At 38.1% G+C, this 18,167-nt stretch overlaps 1 protein-coding gene across 6 annotated transcripts in view; it reads left to right on the top strand.

The window, feature by feature from the left end:
• The window catches only part of OSBPL1A (oxysterol binding protein like 1A), a 227,771-nt gene that overhangs the window by 146,374 nt on the left and 63,230 nt on the right, over positions 1-18,167 (top strand). For all 6 annotated transcript variants that reach the window (XM_077900285.1, XM_077900283.1, XM_077900284.1 and 3 more), the window contains one exon: positions 13,302-13,458. In XM_077900285.1, the coding sequence (XP_077756411.1) occupies positions 13,302-13,458 (157 nt within the window). The remainder of the gene's footprint in view (positions 1-13,301; positions 13,459-18,167) is intronic.

Raw genomic sequence — 18,167 nt, 5'->3', positions numbered from 1 at the left:
GAAACTTCCAATGGCTTTGCTTGTTAGCTGGAATAAAAGCCAAAGTCCTACACAGTCTGGCCCTCTGCCACTGTTCTGAAGTCTGCTTCTCCCCGTCACTTTTGTCCCTCTGACCTCAGTGTTAGTTCTTGAACTTGCCAAGCATGTTCTCCCTCAGACTTTTTCTTTTCTTTCTTAGATTCAAGTTAGTTAACATATCATGTTGTATTGGTTTCAGGTGTAGAATTTAGTGATTTATCACTTACGTAAAGCACCCAGTGCTCATCACAAGTGCCCTCCTTAATGCCCATCAACCAGCTCACCCATCCTGCAACCCCTCCCCTCCTCCAGCAACCCTCAGTTTGTTTCCAATGATTAAGAGACTCCTACGGTTTGTCTCCCTCTCTGATTTCATCTTGTTTTATTTTTCTTCTCTTCCCCTGTGATTCTCTGTTTTGTTTCTTAAATTCCACATATGAGTGAGATTATATGATAATTGTCTTTCCCTGATTACTTATTTTGCTTAGCATAATATCTTCCAGTTCCAGGAGCACATGGGCAGCTCAGTGGTTGAGCATCTGCCTTTGGCTCAATCCTGGGGTCCTGGGATCAAGTCCTGCATCAGGCTCCCCATGGGAAGCCTGCTTCTCCCTCTGCCTATGTTTTTGCCTCTCTCTCTCTCTTTCATGAATAAATTTAACCCCCCCAAAAGAAAACCCCTAAAAAAAATACCCTCTAGTTCCATCCACTGTTGCAAATGGCAATATTTCTTTTTTTTTTTTTTTTGATGGCTGAGTCATATTCTATTGTACAGATATACCACATCACCTTTATCAAATACATCTGTCGATGGACATCTGGGCTCTTTCCATATTTTGGCTTTTGTTGCTGCTATAAACATTGGGGTTCATGTGTTCCCTCGAATCTCTTTATATCCTTTGGGGTAAATACCTAGAAGTGTAATTGTTAGGTCATAGGGTAGCTCTCTTATAACTTTTTGAGAAATCTCTATGTAGTTTTCCAGAGTGGCTGTACCAGCTTGTATTCCCACCAACAGTGTAAAGGGTTCCTCTTTCTCTGCATCCTCCCCAGCATCTGTTGTTTTCTCAGTTGTTAATTTTACATTCTGAGAGGTGTAAGGTGGTATCTTATTATGGTTTTGATTTGTATTTCCCTGTTGATGAGTGATGTTGAACATTTTATCCTGCATCTGTTAGCCATTTTATGTCTTTGGAAAAGTGACCGTGTCTTTTACCCATTTCTTAACTGAATTATTTATTTTTGGGGTGTTGAGTTTGGTAAGTTCTTTATAGATTCTGGATACTAGCCCTTTATCTGGTATGTCATTTGCAAATACCTTCTCTCATTCCATAGGTTTCCTTTTAGTTTTGTTGACTGTTTCCTTTGCAGTGCAGAAGCTTTTTATTTTGATGAGATCCCAATAGTTCATTTTTGCTTTTGTTTCCCTTGCCACCAGAGACATGTCTTGCTGTGGCCTAGATCAAAGAGGTTGCTGCCTGTTTTCTCCTCTAGGATTTTGATAGTTTTCTGTCTCACAGATGTTCATTCATTTTGAATTTATTTTTTGTATGCTGTAAGGAAGTGGTCCAGTTTAATTCTGCATGTGGCTGTCCAGGTTTCCTAACACCGTTTGTTGAAGAGACTTCCTTTTTCCATTGGATATACTTTCCTGCTTTGTCAAAGATGAGTTGACCATATAGTTGTGAGTCCATTTCTGGATTCTCTATTCTGTTCCATTGATCTATGTGACTGTTTTTGTGCAGTACTATACTGTCTTGATGATTACAGTTTTATAATACAGCTTGAAGTCTGGGATTGTGATGCCTCCCGCTTTTCTTTTTCAACATTACTTTGGCTATTCAGGGTCTTTTCTAGTTACATACAAATTTTAGGATTATTTGTTCTAGCTCTGTGAAAAATGCTGGTGTTATTTTGATGGAATTGCATTGATTGTGTAGATTGCTTTGGGTAGTATAGACATTTTGACAATATTTGTTCTTCCAATCCATGAGTATAGGATGTTTTTTCTTTGTGTCATCTTGAGTTTCTTCCATAAGTGTTCTATAGTTTTCAGCGTACAGACTTTTTACCTCTTTGGTTAGCTTTATTTCTAGGTGTCTTATGGTTTTAGATGCAGTTGGAATAGGATCAATTCCTTGATTTCTCTTTCTCCTGCTTCATTATTGGTATATAGAAATGCAGCAGATTTCTGTACGTTGATTTTATCTCAATCTACAGAAACTTCAACTTTGCTGAATTCATGAATCAGTTCTAGTTTTTGGTGAAGTCTTTTGGGTTTTCTACACAGTATCATGTTGTCTGTGAAGAGTGAAAGTTTGACTTCTTGCCAATTTGGATAGCTTTTATTTCTTTTTGTTGTCTGATTGCTTAGGCTAGGATTCCAGTACTATATTAAACAACAGTGGTGAGAGTGGACATCTTGTGTCATGTTCCTGACCATAGAGGAAAAGCTCTCAGTTTTTTCCCAATGAGGATGAAATTAGCTGTGGGTCTTTCATATATGGCCTTTATGAAGTCGAGGTATATTCCTTCCATACCTGCTTTCTTGAGGGTTTCTATCAAGAAAGAATGCTGTATTTTGTCAAATGCTTTTTCTGCATCTATTGAGAAGATCTTCTCATATGGTTCTTAGCCTTTCTTTTATTAATTTGATGTGTCATGTTGGTTGCTTTGTAGATATTGAACCACCCCTGAAGCCGAGGAATAAATCCCACTTGATCATAGTGAATAGTCCTTTTAATGTATGGTGGGATTCCATTAGCTAGTATCTTACTGAGAATTTTTACATCCATGTTCATCAGAAATACTGGTCTGTAATTCTCCTTTTAGTGGGGTCTGTGTCTGGTTTTGGAATGAAGGTAATGCTAGCCTTGTGGAATGAATTTGGAGGTTATCATTCCATTTCTATTGTTTGGAACAGTTTTAGAAGAGTAACTATTAATTTTTCTTTAAAAAATTGGTAGAGTTCCCCTGAGAAGCCATCCGGCCCTGGACTCTTGTTTGTTGAGAGATTTCTGATAACTGCTTCAAATTTTTCGCTGGTTATGGGTCTGTTGAAATTTTCTATTTCTTCCTGTTTCAGTTTTGGTAATTTATGTTTCTAAGAATTTATCTGTTTCTTCCAGATTGCCCAATTTGTTGGCATATAATTGGTCATAATAATTGTTTGTATTTCTGTAGTGTTGGTTGTGATCTCTCCCCTTTCAGTTCGTGATTTTATTTATTTTGAGTCCCTTCTCATTTTGATAAATCTGGCTAGGGGTTTATCAGTTTTGTTAATTCTTTCAAAGAATCAGCTCCCAGTCTCGTTGATCTGTTCTATTTTTTTTTTTTTTTTTTTGATTTCTATATCCTTTATTTCTGCTCTGCTCTTAATTTTTTCTCTTCTGGTTTTAGGCTTTATTTGCTGTTCTTTTCCAGCTTCTTTAGATTTAAGGTTAGGTTGTGTACTTGAGATTTTTCTTGCTTCTTGAGGAAGGCCTGAATTGCTATGTAGTTCCCTCTTGTGACCTCCTTTGCTGCGTCCCAAAGGTTTTGGACTGTCATGTTTTCATTTTCATTTGCTTCCATGTATTTTTTTTATTTCTTTTTTAATTTCCTGGTTATCCCATTCATAATTTTAAAAGGATATTCTTTAACCTCCCTTGTGGACTTCCCAAATTTTTTCTTGTGACTTCAAGTTTCATAGCGTTGTGGCCTGAAAATATGCATAGTGTGATCTCAGACCTTTGCTTTTCATTATCTCCTTTGACTTGAACTGTCTTACCCCAGATATCTACAGTACTTGCTCCCTCACTTCCTTCTTATTCAGAAAGATCCTCACCCAACAATGTTTATCCCCTCCCCCCCTTTTTTTGCCCTTAAAAAAAAAAAAGCACCTTTCACATAGTATTCATTTGTTTGTTGATCTCCTACAATTAGAATGTATGCTCCTCAGTCAGGACAGGATTTTGTTTAGTTAACTGTTGTATTCCCCCCTGCCCCAGGATGGTGCTAGACGAAGAAAGGGGTGCTCAACAAATATTTGTTGAATAAGTAATGAGTTCTGCCAGATGGTATGTCAGGAGGGTTACAGAAATTCAGAGGAGAGTCTGCTAACTGCTTGAGAAAGTTGGGCAAGGCATCACGTTCAAAGAGTGTTTTGAAGAGTGAGTAAGGAGTTCTTCAGACAGATATGACGGGATAGAATATCTTTATGGAAGAGGACAATACATGCAAAGATAAAGAAAAATAGTTTTCAAAACCCCATGAAATACGGTAAGGCCAAAGCAGAGATGAGTGATTAGGGTGCTGAGAAGTAGTGACAGGATGAAGCCAAGAAGGTAATTTAGGACCAGCTAGTAATGAGTCTTATGATAAGTTTGTGCTCAAGAATTTGAATTTTAGAGACGCCTGGTGGCTCAGTGGTTTAGTGGCTGTCTTTGGCCCAGGGCGTCAACCCAGAATCCCAGGATCAAGTCCCATATCAGGCTCACTTCATGGAGCCTGCTTCTCCCTCTGCCTGTATCTCTGCCTCTCTCTCTCTCTCTCTCTCTCTCTGTCTCTCTCTGGGTCTCTCATGAATAAATAAAATCTTTTAAAAAGAAAAAGAACTTGAATTTTAGGTGGTGGTGGGGAGCCAACAGACATAATTATTAGAGGGGCATCTGATTAGTGTTTTATAAAGATTCATATTTTTCTGAAGTAAACATTAGAGAATTCTTATAATTACATTATACTAAGAATTGGGAGTTCAAAGAAAATAAGACCTGGTCTCTACTCAGGAGTTCACATTTTAGTAGAGTATTTGTGTTATAGGAGTAAAGATTGATTCTAGGTCCTGGTGTCCTAGATAAGAAATGACAAATTTGAATAAAAGCAATTTAAGTGAGAATGGAAAGTTTCAGTTCTTTTTCTCTTTATTCTTTCATGAACACATATCTTTGACCTTTGCTTAGGGGTCAGGAGCTTCCTCAGGGAAGCCTGGTGGACTTTCTTGACTTGATCAGATCCCCACTCGCAGGCTCTCTGCAATATTTTCCCATGTTGAAATTTTGTACAATTATTTGGTTTTTGTCAGCCTGTCCATCAACCAGATCATACATTCCGTGAGGAACTCTGCATCCCTAGCAGCTAGCACAGAGTCTGGCATGCATTAGGAATTCAAATATTTGAGTGAATGGAATTTTGACACCTATTTTTAAGGCCAAAATAACTGAACTTGAAGAGTACGTAGTTGGTTGTGGAGGAGAAGGATATATTTAGGATTCCCATCTCTTTTGGCACCATGCTTTGTCCCCTTCTACATACATCCCTTGTCTTGGTGAATGTATCACCATCTTCCCACTGTGAAAACTACAAATGTGTAAGTTGTCTTTTACACCTTTGCTCACCCCTCTGGTAAACTGAGGCACTGTCAGGTAGGACTGCAGTCCTCCTTAGGACTCCAGAGACTAGGGTGGTACACATCTAACAGGTTTGGCTGCTACTAGTCTTTGTCTCTGACCAGCCATCCCTCCTGTGGCATGTTGTCAGGTATGGGAGGCTGAAAAGTGGCCCCCATGGAAAGGTTCACCTTCTAATCCTCAGAACCTATAACCTTTTTTTGGAAAAAAAAAAAAAATATCTTGGCTGATGTAATTAAGGATTTTGAGATGAGGAGATGATCTTGGCTTATCTGAGTGGGACCTAAATGCCGGCAGCAGTATCCAGTAACAGAAAGTCAGAGGTGCTGTGAAGGCGGAGACAGGGACTAGAGTGAAGTGGCCACAGGCCCAGAGCTGGAAGACTTGAGGAATGTATCCTCCCCTAGTGCCCCCAGAGGGACAGTGGTCCTGCCAATACCAATACTCCCCTGGTGCTTTTGGTCCTAGGAAGGTGTTTGGATTTCTGGCCTCCAAAATTACAAAGAACTAAATTTTTGATGTTTTTAAGCCACCAAGTTTGTGGTGATTGTTAGTAATTGTTAGACTGGCCAAGGGAATCTGATAGATCAGAGCTGTCTGTAAAGTCTAAAACTGATCTCATTACTTCCTGAAAAAACATGCCCATTACTACAGGTTAAGTCCAAACTCTGTGATCTCATTCACTTTAAAGCTTCAGGTCTGATGATCACATCTTTTCCCTCCAGCCACCCTTCTCTCTAGCTATCCCAGGTATTCTTGGACACACACTTGTTCTTTCAGGCTTTAGGACTGTTTGCTGTTGTTCCCCTCACACCTATTTTTCTCTTTTTCGGCCTTAAACTGGCCTTTATCATTGCAGCTCAAATGTCATTTCTGCTTGGAAATGTACCCTGATTCTCTTAAAGTGACTTCTTCAACTGTTCCCACAAATGCTCTACATAAACATATGTTTACTTATGTGTCTTACTGATTGGAGTTTGAATACTTGGCGGAAATCAACCTTGTCTCCTTAATCTTCCTGTACTATTTTAGCAGCTAGTTCTTTACCTGGTGCATAGTAGATACTTGGTAAACATTAATTTATTAAGTTGAAGTCACAAGAAAATAGTTTGTTTTATAACTATGGATTATTCTGTAACTGGTCTTCGTTCTAGAGTTATTTTCTTTGTAGAATGAATGCATATGTGACCTCCTCGAAAATAATTTTAAGACAAACTGGAAGCTCTGGATTTAATAGTGAAAGTAGAAGCTTGTAAGACTCCCAGTAGTTCACACACTGTGGTTTGTGGAAGTTCTTCATCTTCAATTACGTGTGCAGATTTTACAAGTTGTAGAAAACAGTAGATTTAGTTGCTTGGGGAACAGCCAATACCTTTAAGAAACTCTGTCCTGTGCAACACTATACCATTTGGTTGATTTTGACCTTGGACATCGTTCAGGGAGGATATGTCTAGAATGTCTCTCACTCTTGATGCTTGCTGCCAAGGTTCTGTTTCAAGCTTTTGTCACTTCCTTAGTAAGTTATTGTAGTAGCTTCTTGGCAGCCCCTTCTAGACTTATTCTGACTTCAGTTTATAATTCATTTTAAATGTGGTTGGTTTTTATTTTCTTTGTGTTCTTTATATTTACTATGTTATTTTTGAGTTTACACAATTGTCCCTTAAAGCGAAATTTAAATTTGGTGCGGGTATTTTAAGCTTGGGTTACTTTGGGTTACTATAGACATTTTTAGAATATGCCTGGTATGTGGGAGGCCAACAATAAAAGTATTAAATTGAATGTGTGTATCTCCTGACCATTTCCTGTTACCTTAAGTAAGAGGGGAAAGGTTATTTGGACCATATCCACAGTTCTTCCAGGTCTCACTCCTTTGTACTATTTGTTCTCAAGCTTGTTTTTTCAAAGGTCATGTAAAAAAAAAAAAAAAAAAAAAAAGTTGATCAGGATAACCTAAGAATTGTTGGCATGTTTACACTAAACTTCATGACCTCTTTCAACCTTTTAATAGGAGGAAAACTCAAAATGTAGGATAGGGTTAATGATCCTCTTAATTCTGAGGGTTTTTTTTGTTTGTTTTGTTTTTTAAAGATTTTATTTATTGATTCATAGACACAGAGAGAAAGAGGCAGAGACACAGGCAGAGGGAGAAGCAGGCTCCATGCGGGGAGCCCGATGTGGGACTCGATCCCAGGTCCCCTGTGTCCCAGGTCACACCCCAGGCTGCAGGCGGCGCCAAACCGCTGCGCCACCGGGGCTGCCCCAATTCTGAGGTTTTTAAAAATACTTTATCAAGGTATGAGTGACCTACGAACAGCTGTACATATTTAATATATAAAATTGTGATGAGGAATGTTTAAAGTCACATTAATGCAGTCAAAGCCGTTGGTTTCCATGCTATTTGGATGAGAGTGAAGAAATTGTAAAGTGAAAGGAGATTGTGTTCAAAATAATTCTGAGTCCTAATGTGGACAGAGATTTCAAGATCTAGGCCTTTGGAGATTTGCCACATTAAAACAGACTTTCCATTAATACTGCTGTTTTCCTTGAGAAAATAATGAGGTGTAGTTTCTACTTTAAATACTTGTCTGTAGGCTAAAGAATTTATCTTGTAAAACATAGTCTTTGTTCTTCGGAGTATTTTTCTGACAATTTTTCTATAAAATTAATTATCAATTAAGCCACCATCCTTTTGTGACTAGGTAGGAATAAACAAAGAGCTACAAATAAGGCAACATGAAGTGTTCCCTTTCTCATCGTTACTTGGTGCTATACCAGTTTCCCTAGTTGCCCATCAAAAGTTCAGTAAATAATGTAGGGCTATTTCATAAATTACCTTACCCAGTTTCTCAGAGGTGATGAAGTATCCTGACAATTTGGGGCAGCCTTAGTTATTATAGAAGCACATATGTTTGTGAGGGAAAATGCTGTGGGAAATAGAATGGTGAAGGGCTAGCCCCGTCTGAAATCTAGCTGTATGTATTGCTCGAATACATATCTTTTGCTGCGTTTGGAAATGTGTCTGCTGGGCAGCCCTGGTGGCTCAGCTGTTTAGCGCCTGCCTTCAGCCCAGGGCGTGATCCTGGAGACCCGGGATCGAGTCCCACATTGGGCTCCCTACATGGGGCCTGCTTCTCCCTCTGCCTGTGTCTGCGCCCCTCTCTCTCTCACGAATAAATAAATAAAACCTTAAAAAAAAAAAAAAAAAAAAAAGGAAATACGTCTGTAGAAAAATCAACCCGTCTTGCTTCTGTGTCGTTTTGATTTTCAGTGGCATTGAAGTGAGAGATAACAGGACCACAATAGACTTCATGCATCCAGATGATAGATCTTGGCTTGACAGGTTTTTGTGTGCTCATTTGTTTGAGTTTTGTTTTTTTTTTGTGTGTGTGTGTTTTTGTAGCAATGTACACATAACCTAAAACTTGGCATTTTTGCCATTTTTAAGTATCCAGTTGGGTGGCATTGAGTATATTCACATTGTTGCACAGCGGTTCCTGCCCCCCATCTCCACAGTTCTTAAGTCATCCCAGACTGAAAGTGAAACTCCCAACTTCGTACTCAGTAAAGACTCCTCATCTCCCGCCTGGTTTGTGTGTTTCTTTTTAAAGCAGGAATATTGTGGCCTCTTGCTATTACCAGAGCTCTGTAACCACCACAATGTAGGCAGTAAGCACTCTCTCCAAGTGCTTTATGCTTTCCACTGAGATATTACTATCTTGCCCATGAGCATTGGATGATAGATAATGTCTGGTTCATTCGATAATTATATGTATGGGCAAAACTGAAAAACCTGAAGTTTTAAGATTGAGATTTAAGATCTCAGAAGTGCTTAGATTTATCACTGATGGATTAGTACAGGGAGATTTGAAAATTACTTCTTTGTCAGGCTTTACCTTGCTCAATGAACCTCCACAGTGGCTATGGCCTTTTCCATATTTAGCTAAACATGTTTGAATTTAAATCTATCTAAAACTAGGAGTCTCCATATGCACTGATGATCCACTGAAGACAGACTAGTGTGACTAATGCTACGAAGGCAGAGTCTTTTAAGAATGACTCCCTTTTGCCAATAAAGTAAGTCCCAAACTATTTCCCACTGTGTATATTAGACATCTCTGTTCATAGTATTAGAAGTAATGAGCTTTTGTTCTTAAGCACCTAGTTTTCATCTCAAGAGCAACATAAATTGTGTTACTGATCATGTTTCTTACTCTACCTTGCTCTACCTGGAATGCTCAGAGACAGGTCTGTGATTTACACCTCGTGGGTATACAGAACCTCCTGATACGCATTGGGATGCCACCCTGTTTCTTGCTTTATTTTATACTCTTGTCCCACTACCTGCCTGCCTTTTTATTCATCTTATGTAGTCAGCTTTGCAAGCGACTCATAGATTCATTTCCATGCAACCGCTCCTACTACTACTATTCCTTTGTTATAGCTTCAGCTCCCATCTTTCCCAGTACTTCACTTCTGTGTTCTGCTGTTCTGTTTGCTTGGAAAAAGTCCTCTATTTTAACCCTCTCCCTGCCCCCCACTTTTACTTCTGTCACCTTACAGCTCAATCATCAGTCAGTCCTTTCCAGACACCTCATCCTTTACTCTGTAAAATGGCTGATCCCTCCGATGTGGCCTACTGTCCCCATTCTGACTTCTGTTATTTACCTAGAAAACTTTACTAAACTCAGGTGTTCACAGAACTGTCCACCTTTGCTAGACCCTGGGCCGGGACCAGATCTTACAGTTCTTTGACTCCCAGTGCCTGCACTTGCTAAGAATATGGGAGGAATGAATTAAGCAGTGTCAGATACTGTGGATGAGTTTGTAATTCTTTAAGAATTGAGAAAATGACCATTGGACTTTACAGTATTCAGGTCATTGGTGACCTTTGTTAGAGCCCTCCTAGGGGATGGGTGGGGATAGCCTGTTGTCTGTTGTAGAGAGGAAAGGAGGTTGGCAGGAAGGATTGAAGGAAGGCAGAGGTGGAAGAACTGGGAGAAAGGGAGTGGAGGAGAGAGAGGGAGAGGGGGAGTCAGGTTGTACAGCTGGCCATGGAGGGCGAGGGTCTGTGCTGCCATCTGATGGTGTATCTCTAGGGGCCACACTTGGCAGTCCTGTTAGCATGAATGAAGGTTGTAGGTCTTCAGCTTACGCTCACTAAATTGAAATCTTGTTTTGGAAAACATCTACTTCATAGACACTCTTAACTGCCTTACCTCTCGTTTGGTGTTTACTATGTATCTGCTTTTTGTTAAGGATTTTCTTTTTCGGTGAATATATGTCTTCTGATTTGTAGCTCTTAAACAGCAAACACATTGTCCTGTGCATAGTGCTGTGTAATAAATGCCTGAGGTTTTTTGCTTCAGTGCTTTCTGGTTTTCATGACATCTGAATTATAAAGTACTAATAATGCATCTTAAATAATACTAACCAATACAGACACAGCTATTTTGTTTGACTCTTCAAATTCTTAATTTTTTTCATATGAAATAAATTTGAAAATGTAGGTGTGAAAAATCCACCCCCAACTCACTACCTAAGAGGACTATTGTCATCTTTGATACAGGATTTGCTCAGACAGCTGCTTCTGAACGATACTCTTACCTCCACCTGAGTACCAGTCTCTTTTTGTAAAGATTTACCTGAAGCACCACCTCTCCCATAAGGTCTTTCCCGATACCCATCTCCTTAGCCCAGAAAATTGACTGATCCCCTTACTTCAGTGTGCCCTAGACAGACTTCTGTTATTTTACTGCTCCTCCTCTATATGGTCCTTCTGAACCAGCCTGGTCTATCTTATGACTAAAGTTATTTTTTTCCTCTATCTTTTAGAGTTTCAAAATGGTAACTTGATTATTTTTGACTTCGTATTTTGCTAAAAGCATTTTTCTGTTTTATTGTTTTTGTAAGTATAATTTTAACAACTAATTTCACCTCAAGGGCAGCTGTCCTTTGTTATTGGCTATTCAGGTTATCTAATTTTTTTCAATAAAAAAATCATTGCTGCCTGCTAAAACTGACTATGAAAAACAAGTCTCTTCAAATTTATTATTAAAGTATCTGCTTCTTTGTTAAAAGGTATATGACTGAACAAAGGTATATTTTCAGAAATTCCAGTAAAATTATATTTACAGGAAAAAAATAACTTTACTGGCATTGAAAGACTTTAAATAATTTAACATCATCCAAAGAGTCCAGAATTCAGAACTCAAGATGTGCTGTCCAACCTGCAATTGTATTTGTCCAAAACTCACTATTGTGATGTTCCCTGACTTGCAGTGGTTCATCTTATGATTTTTCTACTTTATGGTAATGTGAGAACAATATGCATTCAATAAAAACCATACTTCAAATTTTGTTTTTTTATTTTATTTTATTTTTATTTTTTTCATACTTCAAATTTTAAATATGGATCTTTTCTGGAGCTAGTGCTAGCCAAGAATAGGGAACCATGGCTCCCAGTCAGCCACGTAGTCACTAGAGTAAACAACCAATAGGCTGGCAAGTGTTCTATACCCAGACAACCATTTTGTTTTTCAGTACAGCATTCAGTAAATTACTTTATTATAAAATAGGCTTTGTGTCCGATGATTTTGCCTAACTGTTGGCTAATGTAAGTGAGCACATTTAAGGTAGGCTAGGCTGAGCTGTGATATTGGGCAGGTTGGATGTATAAATGCATTTTTGACATTTTATTTATTTTTTTACTTCATATTTTAAACTTACGATGAATTAATTGGGACGTAACCCCATTGTAAGTCAAGGAAGATCCATAATTAACCTAATGTGATAAAAATAAGATTCCTTAATGTTGACTAAGTTATAGAATGCTGCAGAGGGAAAAGAAGGCACTAAAAAAATTGGTTTCCTGAACAGTTTAGCTATAATATAAGCAGAGGGTCAATAAATTCATTTAAGGAAGTTTGCTTGAATGTCTGTCAGAGTGCTTCTCCAGAGCTGAGGACAGATGAGTGTCTGCTTAAGAGGGAAGTTAAAAGTTACCTTGAGTTTATATTTTAATAAAAATGTAGGCACAATTTAATTTTGGGGGGAGATTGCTGCATTGAACTGAAATCTATAGAACATGAAATGAGTCAGAAGACCTAGGTTCAAATCCTGGTTCGCCTAACTCAAAAACCATGAGCCCATCAGCACACTAGTTAACCCCATAAGTCTTGCAGTGCTGTCACCAGGCACCCTGGAAATGCTAAAAGGAGATGAATAATGTGATCATGCCTGAAAACTATAATGTGTTGTATAAAAATAAGTTGTCTTAGTATTCCCAAACAGGCAGATGGCTGTACCCTGAATACATAGCCAATTAGGAACGTGGTATTTCTATCCTAAAAATGCCTGCCTGATAATTGGATTTTATATGGACACTGAGCTTTAGCTCTTGAGCATTTAAATAATGTCATACCAGAAGAAGTATTTTTTGAAATATTTTAAAACTACCTTTGCTTTTGTGTCTATAGTATCAGATATAACTTAAACTTCCCTAAAGTATAGCCACTATAGCTTTTTCCTTATACGTGTATTTTAAAAAATGAATGCTTGGTTGGTAAGTTACACTTAAGATGCTTTAAAAGACAGTGTAAAAAGAGAAATGGAGCAGGGGGGGATTACCGAATGTGATTTCTTAAAGAATTGGGTAATCTTTGGAAATCTCTTGTAATATGTAAGATATTTAACAGTAAGTTTATATAAGCCTGTATCTGTTTCATAAATCCACCTTAGCCTTATTGGGTGCAGGTTCATTGAAATCCCCAAGGATGTGGTTAACGGATGGATTGTTGAAGGACAAAGTAGGCTGCTTAAGTTTCAAAGCCTAATGCATTGTTACTGCAGCCTCACACCCAAGTTCAGCTCATTGACTATGAACCTGCTCTGTCACAGAGTCCGAGTCCGAGTGGTCCCTGAGTAGACTGGAAGCAGTGACGGCGTGCTCCTTGGACGAGAAAGGAGAGCACTTGAGCAGTAGAAAACACAGAATGTCAGAAGGAAAAGATTGTGGTGGTGGAGATGCTCTCTCCAATGGCATCAAAAAACACAGGTAGGATAGTCTTTAATGGTTACTTACCATGGCTGACTTATAAAATACTTGCGGTTCATAAAGCAAAGCATGCCTTCTCTTTGTTTCTCCTCCCCTCTGTGTTAGACATTTATATTGCTGTTACCACCTCAGAGAAAGGATCTAGCTTACATATTTTGTTCATTTAAGAGAAGAACATCTGTACTTGTAGGAACAAAGCATAAAATTTGGTGTTAGCAACCATGGTTTCTGGGAACATAAATCCTTTGGTTGACGATTTAGATAGGCTCTTCAGAACTGCCCATTGCAATTGATGCTGGGCTCCTTTTTTCATCATACATCTTTTATGGCTCTGCCTCCCCGTGCTATTTTAGTTTCTCGACATTTGATCTTCTTGTTGGTTTTATAAAGAGGGAATGGTAATATTGCCTGCCTGTTGATACAATTTAGTTACATTTAAACAAAGACTTTTATTAAGACCCAGGGTTTGTTGAACAGATCCATTTTACACTGTCTAATAACATTAGTATCTTTTTATTCCCTTGATGATTTCATCCTAGAGATTGTCCCAAATTAATGAGACACAGCAGACGTCCCAGCTCTCCGGTTTCAGCATGAGTGTACAGACACAGTGGCATATGTGTCTGCTGGTATTCATAAGATATTTTACCAAATTATGGGTTAAGGACATATCCTGGGGTCATTATAAAAAGCACTTTGGCGATAAGAAGTTATTAACAGTTAATTTCTACAAGATAGTTTTTGTTTGTTTAGTATTTGTAGGTTGTGTAACTCTGACTTCATTTCTGTACCATGATTCTGGTCCCAGTTGGTCTTAATTATTGTTCTCCCAGGAAAAAAATGTACATATCCTTTCTGATTTATGTGTATTTGCCCCTTACTAAGAAAAATGTCTTAATTTATGCCTATTTTGAAAACATTAGTGAGTTACAGGTAATGAACTAATTAAAACCAGAGTTTTATTTTGTTTGGTGAGAAGGGTGTCCTCTAAACATACTTTATGATGGAGGGTGCTGTTGCAGATTACGTGGCTAGCAGTGAGTGTCTTTCCCGATTGTCTTCTGCAGTTTCTGTCTGTTCTTTTGGGAGTCTGGAGCTAATAAGTTCTGAATAGGACATGAAATCCCTACCAGGAAACTGGGCAGGCCTACCAGTCTTACATCATGATGGTCTAGGGGGAGCACAGGTGAAATCTTTGGGTATGAGAAACTTACAAATAGCTGAAATAATAGTTAAAATAGCAAAAAGAGCCACTGTTCTTAGATGCCCTTCTATCTTAGGGCAGGAGAGACATTTTTCTGTTGCTTTTCAGGACTCAGGAGCCCTAGTATGTGTGCTTTCATCCTAATAGTAGTTACTGTGCAATTGACAGAAATGTATTATACTATATTGATATATTCTGTGTTGTGTCTTAGTTAGTCAAGCCCAGAATGGTAAAATGAGAAGAAAGTTAAGGTGAAATTGTTCAAAAATCAGGGCAGATCACTAAGAAAAACTACAAAGGAATGCAGCTAGTGACCTCACCAGAGAAGTTAAAAGTTAAAGTTAAAAAGATAAATGAGCTGCAACTTATTAAGCTTATAAATGTAATAAAATATTCTTTAGTTATTTAAAAGAAAAAAGGACAGTTTAGGAAATCGTCAGCAGTCAGATATATGAGAAAAACAACAGTTTCCTATTTTAAAAAGTAATTGTTATGGGGATTTTTTTAAAGCCCATCTTTTCCATAACCTTCTTTCTAATCAAATAAACAGAGCATATACCACAAATAATTTAAAGGTTTCCTTTCAGAATAGGAAAGTAAGTGGAGTATTCGATGTTACCAAATTCCTCTTGCCTGTGCCCTCAATTGCATTATACATAATCTGCATTTATATTGGGCAGTTATTAGGATAATATGAAGAACAATTTGAATCAGTAGTAATTTTGGTGATGCTTTTAGAAAAGCAGATATAGAGGCCCCTGCGTGGCTCAGCCAGTTAAGCATCCAGCTCTTGATTTTGGCTCAGATCATGATCCTCAGGGTCATGAGATGGATCCCCGGATTGGGCTCTGTGCTCAGTGCAGAATCTGCTTGTCCCTCTCCTGCTGCTCCTCCTGCTTGTGTTCTTTTCCTCTCAGATGGGTGGGGTGGGGAATAGAGGGGGAGGGTTGAATTGCTTTGCAGAAAATTAGCCTACTCCTTGCTACAGCCAGGATTATATTTACAGGACTTCTTGTCATTGTGGCTCTGTCCCACAGGATCAGTTCTCTCCTCTTGGACTAAATTATGAAATGTATTCAGAGCTCTAATCTTTTAACCTGTTAGCAGTTTGACCCAAGTTTTTACATTTGATAAAAATGCTGATATTTATTATATTTATTTCATCCTGTCTCTGGATGTGCTATAAAAGATACTAATGTAGACTAGAGTGTGAAACATTGCATCTATGTTATGATTCTGTAAATGTTATTTACTGTATCAATAGCATTAACAAAAGGAGAGAAATATAGCATCATCCTAATAGATACAAAGCAGGGCCACCTGAGTGGCTCAGTTGGTTGAGGATTGGACTTTGTGATTTCAGCTCAGGTCATGATCTCATCGGTTATGACATAGAGCCCCATGTTGGGCTCCATACTCACTATGGAGTCTGCTTGAGATTATCTCTCTCTGTTCTTCCCCCTGCTCACACTCTCTCCCTAAAAAATAAATTAAAAATCTTTAAGAAAAATAAGTCATTCGTGATTAATATCTTAGCAAACCACAAATAGAAGAGAACCTCTCTAATTAAAAGTTACAAGAAACAAATTATGAAATATTAAGCACAGTAATTATGATTATCAGGAAAAAGACAAGAATGCTGTCATTTTTGCTATTCAGCATTATTTGGAGGCTGTAATCAGAGATCTAACATACCTAGGAGATTTAGAAATAAACAGAACCATTAGTATCTACAGACATATTGTCAGAGGTGGTAAGGAAGTTTGGCAAGGTTGCTTTCACACAAAATCAGCTTCTTCCATTTCTGTGTACCATCAACAGACAAACTGCAGCTAAATCTGGGAGCATTAGTGTTGAACATACCAAGTCTCATACCTAGGAATAGATCTTAGCAAAAAATGTAATATTAAAACTTACTGAAAGACCTAAAGCTTATTAAGAAAGCAAATACATTGTCATAAAGATGCTTTTGCCAAACTGATCTGCAAATTCAATGTAATTTTAATTAAAATCTCAATGCCCTTTTCCTTGGAAGTTGAAACATGGGGTTCTGAAATATATATTTAGGCACATATTTAGGCACACAGGGTTTTGAGGAGCCAAGATGCTGCTCAAGGACCAGATTGGGGGAAAGGAAGACATTTGTTCTACCACATGTCAAGACTGATTGTAAATCTTTAGTGCAGAATTGTCCTAGAGGCAGACTGACCTGTAGGATGAAAATAACAAGGTCCAAGACCGACCCACACATGTAGGAAACCTGATACACATAGTAGACCTTGCATAGCAGGTCAGCGAGAGGAAGAATGAATTGTTAGGTAAGTGATGCTGAGATAATCATTTAATGTGGACCCTCCAAAAAACCCAAAAGGGAAACATAACCTTCTTTCATATACACAAATATAAATAAGTTCTAGATGAACCAAACACTTAAATGTGAAAGAGCACAACTTAAAAACTTTTAGAAGGAAATACACAGTATCAACAGTTTTGATATAGGGAAGAAGGTCTTACGACAGAAATGTGATAGGGACTAAGTTTATATCTGATTCTAGTTAATGTACTTGTATTTATATTAACATATTTACTTGAATAAAGCCTTCTATTCTTTAGTAAATGTGGCTACAAATTACAAAGATTTATTTTGCTGAAATGGCAGATTACGACTCCAGATGATCATTTATTCTTTATTTACCCTCCGTGACTGCTTTAGAATTGAATTATTAGGTCACCAAATAACAGCTGTCTTCTGTTTAGAAGTCATACAAAGAATATGGTGTCAAGTTGAAGTCAAACCTAAAACAATAACTTCCAAGAAGTAAGATTATATTGAAAAAATGTTGTTAGTGATAAAAATTATTCAACTTTGAATACATCTAATCACTAGAATAAAACCATCTTGGTTTTGAAATCTCCCTGCAGATACAGGACAGATTATCTGCTTTCAGACTTGATTAGGTCAGGGCACAGAGTTAATAACAAGTCACTACCCCCACCCCAGATGTCCTCTGGTGCCCTGTGCAGAAAAAAAATATTCGTCTGTCAGGAAATGTTTGTGGTAGCTCCCTATTGTCATGTGGTGATCAGGGTCACGTTAGAGTCCAGATACATCTCTGATTTTCAAAAGACCCGGAGTTGTGGAAGAAAGCACAAGAGCCTGCCCAGAATTAACCAGATTTGTGGTAAGGACAATGGGCTGGAGGGACCAGTGTTTCCAAGGACATGTGAATCTACACTCTTAGCGTTCTCTTTACCTTAGAGTCCTTAACTTGCTCTGGAAAGGAGAGGACTGTAATTGTTTTTGTTTTGTTTTGTTTTTTTTGTTGTTTTGTTTTTTGTTTTTTCATTAAAAAATTTAAAAAAGAGTATCACTGAAACACACAGTGCTACTCTGGAGCCTACCTGTTTAACAAGCTAGACACATGCCTGTCTCAGCAGCCTGTGAGAGAAAAGTGCTAGAGGTGGAGAACAGTGAGAAGCAGTAGAGGAGGATGCTTGACTCTCC

This window comes from Canis aureus, chromosome 6 (genome assembly GCF_053574225.1).
Source record: "Canis aureus isolate CA01 chromosome 6, VMU_Caureus_v.1.0, whole genome shotgun sequence".
Lineage (NCBI taxonomy): Eukaryota > Metazoa > Chordata > Mammalia > Carnivora > Canidae > Canis > Canis aureus.
The sequence above is the reverse complement of the archived record's forward strand: the minus strand, read 5'-3'. Positions and strand labels throughout refer to the sequence as shown.